General features: G+C 42.0%; 1 protein-coding gene across 2 annotated transcripts; it reads left to right on the forward strand.

Annotated features, from left to right (window-relative positions):
* The first annotated feature begins 276 nt into the window (after window positions 1-276).
* Window positions 277-5,878, forward strand: c19orf12.S (chromosome 19 open reading frame 12 S homeolog). Of its 2 annotated transcripts, XM_018260606.2 has the most exons (3): window positions 277-435; window positions 1,886-2,053; window positions 4,820-5,878. In XM_018260606.2, exons 2-3 carry the CDS (start codon window positions 1,894-1,896, stop codon window positions 5,083-5,085), a joined length of 426 nt encoding a protein of 141 aa, XP_018116095.1. In that variant the 5' UTR covers window positions 277-435; window positions 1,886-1,893; the 3' UTR covers window positions 5,086-5,878. The 2 variants fall into 2 exon arrangements, with proteins under 2 accessions (XP_018116095.1, XP_018116096.1); XM_018260607.2 differs by lacking the exon at window positions 277-435 and having other exon boundaries at window positions 1,915-2,049.
* The last annotated feature ends 226 nt before the right edge of the window (window positions 5,879-6,104 follow it).

Here is a 6,104-nt window from a genome sequence, read left to right on the forward strand (position 1 = left end):
CCACCACACCAACTACAATTAAGGCGCAAGAGGAAATCAAATTCCCCTGCGGGAGACAAACGAGAAACAGAAAATACACAAATGCTAATGTGTATATTTCCTGCCCCTTCTGGCTACAATCAACTGATAATGAATTATTTTAACAGCCACCAAACTATGGTTCTTCGAGGAGATAAGGAACAGATACCTGAAATCAGTGTTTCGTTTCAGGAGGAAAATAACCCACCTGAGTGACGTCATACGCAGCCAATTGCATCTCGCCCGGTTTCTTGTTGTCAAGCCAATAGAATTACGTTTATTTTTAGCCACGCCCCCAGTCGGTGTCCACAGTCTCCTTACTGAGCAGAGGGGGGTTTAGTGTTGCTGGCGGCAGTCTACAGGGTCACGTTGCGCTGGAAGTGTTGATTTACAGAATATTACAGAGACCTCGGGAAGGTAAGGAAACGTAGCGGAAGGGAAGCGCCGGGTAAAGGCCGGACATTCCGCTATTAAATGTCTCCCGTTTGGTGTAGTTGTATTAAAGGACCAGTTAAAGGGAGCCTGACCAAAAATGGGTTGGGGGGGAATCCTGGGCCGCAACTGTCAAGGGCAGATAATAACGAGTTATTGTTGTGTCACTGCTCTGTCACTATACACTGTGTTTCTAACGTGTCAGCTGGGCAGAGTTGTTTGTCTATCGCCTGGAGCTTCTCTAATCTCGGCGACCTTTATTCCTCATGCCTAAAGGACGGACCCAAACTCTCTCTCTCTTCAAATAGTCTTTTATAATCTGCTGAATTAGCCAATAAAAAGTATGGCCTCCTTATAGAGCAATTCTGATGTTTCACTTCTGCTCGGATGTATGGCTGTGTTTATATTAATCAGACAGGAGGATGAAGGACAATATCAGTTTTCAGAGAAAACTATTAAAGGAACAGTAACACCAAAAAATGTAAGTGTTTTAAAGTATTGAAAATATCATGTACTGTTGCCCTGCACTGGTAAAACTGATCTATTTGCTTCAGAAACACTACTACTATAGTTCATATAAACAAGCTGCTGTGAAGCAATGGCGGAAATTGAAAAATGGCTATATGGCACAGGTTAACTAGTGGATAACAGATAACACCATTAGTCAGACAGCTTATCTGCTATCTGCTGTGTAACCTGAGCCTTTTCTCCTTTGAATGGCTGCCCCCATTGCTACACAGCAGCTTATTTATATAAACAATAGTAGTGTTTCTGAAGCAAACACATCAGTTTTACCAGTGCAGGCCAACACTGCATTATATTTTCATTACTTTAAAACACTTATTTTTTGATGTTACTGTTCCTTTAATTGGCTTCATGAGAGCGTCCATGCATTACTCCTATAGTTCTTCCATTCCTGAATGTTAAACACAAGATATATTATTTTCTTTTTAATCTTCACACAACAGATTCCCCCGCAAGGTAGGCGCTAGTCCAGAGAGCAATATTCAGACACGGTTACGGTGCAAATTGTGGCTTTATTTCAACACACTGGGTACAGTTAGCGTGCAGAGGGCTGTGCTGTGCGCTGACTTACGCGTTTCTTGATGGATTCGCGGCACTTCCTCAGAGTCAAGTGCTCTGAGGACTCTGAGGAAGTGCCGGGAAGAAACGCGTAAGTCAGCGCACAGCACAGCCCTCGGCACGCTAACTGTACCCAGTGTGTTGAAATAAAGCCACAATTTGCACCGTAACCGTGTCTGAATATTGCTCTCCGGATTAGCGCCTACCTTGCAGGGGAATCTGTTGTGTGAGGATCGAGACTGGCAGGAAGTTGACGGCTACCCGCTGCGGCTGCAACGGATCAGACACAGAAGATTGGGTGAGCTCCGGGATTACCCGCATTATTCTTTACATATACTACTTTCTTTTTAAGCCTGGAAGATGCCTGTGCATGTGGACGACATCATGAAACTCCTCTGCCACGTTTCAGACCATGAGAAAATGAAAGCGACCGTAAAGCATTCTGCAAAAGGAGCTCTAGTAGCCGCCGCAGGAGCCTTTTTCGGAGGTTTGGTTGGAGGTCCTCCAGGAATAGCCGTAGGTAATCTGCAGTTTTAACTGGGGGGGTCATGTTTTAGGCATTTTGGTTTTTTTTGTATAACCCATGTGTATATATAAATACATATGCATACCCATACATTCTCTGAAAACAGCAGTAGCAAAATATACCATGAGCATTATTTGGGATGCCCTGCTATTGTGTTTTTATAAAACCCATTCAATGTAGATGTTGACTGATGCACTAAACTGGGGGTCCCCAACCTTTTTACCCAGTATTGGACTGGGCCAGCGGGACAAAAAACCAGCCCTTGCAAAACGAGGAATGCAGACTAACTGTAGCATTCCATACTTTTATTTGTCAGCCAATTTAAATTTTGTATTTGAATAAGACATTAAAAAAGGCAAATAAAAAACAAATTCACTGCTAAAATACTATTCACCCCCAAGTAAATTAAATTGCTAACCCCATATGTAATAAAAGGCACTAAGTTTGCCCAGGAGCAGTAACCCATGGCAAGCAATAACATGCCTGCTTTTACACAGGTGACCAGTAAACGCTACATGCTGATTGGTTGCTATGGGTTATTGCTTCTGGGCAAACAGTGCATTTTATTACATACCCTAAAGGTGGCCATACATGGAGAGACCGCACGTTTGGCGATGTTGCCAAACGAGCAGATCTCCCTCCGATATGCCCACCTTGAGGTGGGCAATATCGGGCTGATCCGATCGTGGGCCCTAGGGCCCAATGATCGGATCCTAGTGAACGCAAACAGGCGGTCGGATCGCGGGACCGCATCAACGAACAGATGCGGCCGTGATCCGATGGGATTTATAGTCCCATCCAATCGAGGTCTGGCCGACTTTCGGCCAGATGTCGATCGGGGAAGCCCATCGGGGGCCCCCATACATGGGCCGTTAAGCTGCCAACTCGGTCCGACGCAGCTTTTATCGGCCCGTGTATGGCCACCTTAAGTATTTTCCTGGGGAAGCAGCACACTATCATTTTTATTTCATTCCTTGCATAGGCTTGGGTTTATGCAGAAAAGTAAACATTTTAGTATAGTGTGCAATTGGCAAGTAAGCATTTTTTTAACTATTTTCTCCCACACTACATTTGTCACAATATCCTTCTGGTTGCCATTGTCTTGCAGCAATATGCCTAAGCTGGCCATAGATGCAAAGATCCGATCTTACGAATCATCGTACGATCGGACTTTCCCATCTCCCGACCCGCCACTAACCATTCAGATCAAAGTCTTACCAGTCAGATTAGTTAAAGAACAGATCAGCAATGTTCTGCCCCTGACAGCAATCGTACGATATCTATGTCCAACCAAAGCTAGTGACAGTCTCCCACTGAAAATCATACGATCGGCAATACACGCAGAGATATTATCGGCAGCCGACAGAAATTTTCTAACCTGTCCGATCGACCAAACGACCGATCTCCGCCGGACGAAAAATGTCGGGACTCTCCACACACGGTTCGAAAATCGTACGAATCCTCGATTCGTACGATCAGATCTTTGCGTCTATGGCCAGCCAGAGTAGGGGCACGCAGAGCTGTTTATTAGCTTCTCTACGGACTACTCAACACAAAACCACTGTTGCAATCCCACATATTACTAGTTCCCCCTAGACTATAAAAGCTTTATACTCTGAGCACAAAATACATTATTTAAGATTTTTGTAAGCAGAATGATATCTCTAGAAAAGTATTTTAATTCAGATGTAGGCAGGCAGTCTCTCCAGTCATAAAGACTGAACAATTGTGCCATAGCAGTAGTTACATTCATTACAATGGGTTGCATCAGCAGAAAGTTTTAACTAATGAAGTAAACATTTGCTTTCTCAAGCATATGATTATGTTCTAATGGAATCAGACAGGGATCACTATTACAGGAACATATATTGTTCTACATAGGCTGTTGTTGTGGACGGGCACATAAATAAGAGTTCACCAGTGAGCACAATGTGGATCTATAATAGTTGTTCCAAAACTGTAGGACTAGCCCACTTATGGTGGCCTGGAGCAGCGGCTGGGAGGGACTCCCAGGCCAGTTTGGGTGAGACTTGAGGAGATATTCTATCAGCTTTTCCAGATATTTCAGATCACCCTCAGTTATCAAGGGCCCCATATTTCTGCATATTGGCAATGGCCGTTTCTTTTTCACTGGATTAAAGCACTTTGGACCGGGAATCAGTTGCTTCAGTTTCTGAAGTTATCAGTCAACATCAATTAACTCACCACACACCACTTTTCATTCCCCTGTAATCTCTCGTAATGCAATTGATCATCATACAAGCCAGTGAGTGCAGTTAAACCAACCCCAATGTGACCACAGCACAGTTCTTAGGGATAGTCCTTACCACTGTCCTTTTGGTGTGGTGTGAATTTTGGATTTTATTTATTTATGATTGTTTTGTGCACTATATGCATGTTTTTATGTGTGATACTTTCTATTGCTTGTTTTATTATTATCTGTTGACTCCGTAGCAAAAAACCAGTGTGGGTCAGGCAATCAGCAGCTAGACATTATGCACTCAGCTCAAAGTTTACACATCCCCGTAGACTACAATGTATTGCTGCTAGGCTTTACATAATGTGGTAGCAGGTGATAATGCTAAGGATCAGACATTACTAGTGTTCCTTACAATTTATAAAGTATGGTACATCAGTGTAAAATGACTACTACGACTATCTACTACCTCCTACTACTACTACTTTATCATCATCCATAAGAATAAAGCTGTTCTATTAAACAGATCAAATCACTAAGATAATAAATGTATTTGTTCACAGGAGGCGCAGTAGGAGGAGCAATGGGAGCATGGATGACCAGTGGGCAGTTCAAGCCTATACCTCAGATTATTCTTGAACTTACCCCTGTGCAACAACAAAGCCTATGTGATGATGTTTATCTTCTCATCAGAAATCTGGACTGGACGGATGCAACTCAACTCATCATGCTTGTCATGGGCAATTGTTCATTAAAACAGCAGGTGGTAGCAGCTCTCGTTAACTACATATCTAAGGAACTGCAAGCTGAAATTCAGTATGGGGATTAGGTAATTCAGTTGCCTTATTACTAGACCTGCTGCAAGACTTATTATGTATCCAGTGCCTATGGAATTTATTGAGGCGAAGAAGAAAGAGCAACCAGATGTGGTTAATTGAAGTAAAATAGAACCTGTTTGTTCAGCCTTAGTTGCGTTACTATAGGGTGAACAAGTGAATCTTTGCTTCTCAGTTAATTTAAATGCCCTTTGGTTGGGAATAAATAATATATTTTTGGCCTAAGGGTGCTTTTTACAGAATGATTTAAGGAATATCAATATTATTTATGATGGTTATTTGAAGGTTTGCAGTGATGCGACTTACATCTTATAATATGATATTATTGCAATTTGATTCATGATCCTGGTAAAGAGAAGAAGCAGGACAGGCTGAAGATGTCAAGGTCTCAAAGCATTAAAACCAGGAAAATACCAAACACTGAAGACAGGTGTAGTGGGGAGATCCCCTGCACGTTTATTAGTCACTAAAGTTTTGGGGGCGTGCCCCGACGTCAGACATGTCAGGCACACCCCCAAAATGTTACATTGAGTGACTAATGTGCAGGGAATCTCCCCACTACACCTGCCTTCAGTGTTTGGTTTTTTCCTGGTTTTAATATTTTGGGAGAGGTGCAGACTCCTCCAACCAACACAGGGCATTCACTTTTTGGAGAGGCTTGGGTAACAAAGGAAGACTGTTTGCTAAAGGTCTCAAAGCAGACATGAGCCTTAATAGGTACATTTTAAATAAAACCTGTTTCTGTGTATTGAATTGCAATTAAAAAAAAAATCAGGTTTCATGGGATTTTTATCTTCAAAATTTCATCTTTTTTTTTTTAACAATTCTTTTTATTGAAACAAAATATACAGTCAGTTAACACATCTGTCATAGATACAATTTTTGTTCAATACTAGTTGTATCATGTAAGCATTTTAGTTTTAATATTTCATCTTTGCTCTGCAATCTTGTTAATGACAAGATTTAGGGTAAAACTCTCTTAGCTACAGTCAATATTATATTTTCTTGACCT

The sequence above is a fragment of the Xenopus laevis genome, chromosome 4S (genome assembly GCF_017654675.1).
Source record: "Xenopus laevis strain J_2021 chromosome 4S, Xenopus_laevis_v10.1, whole genome shotgun sequence".
Classification (NCBI taxonomy): Eukaryota; Metazoa; Chordata; class Amphibia; order Anura; family Pipidae; genus Xenopus; species Xenopus laevis.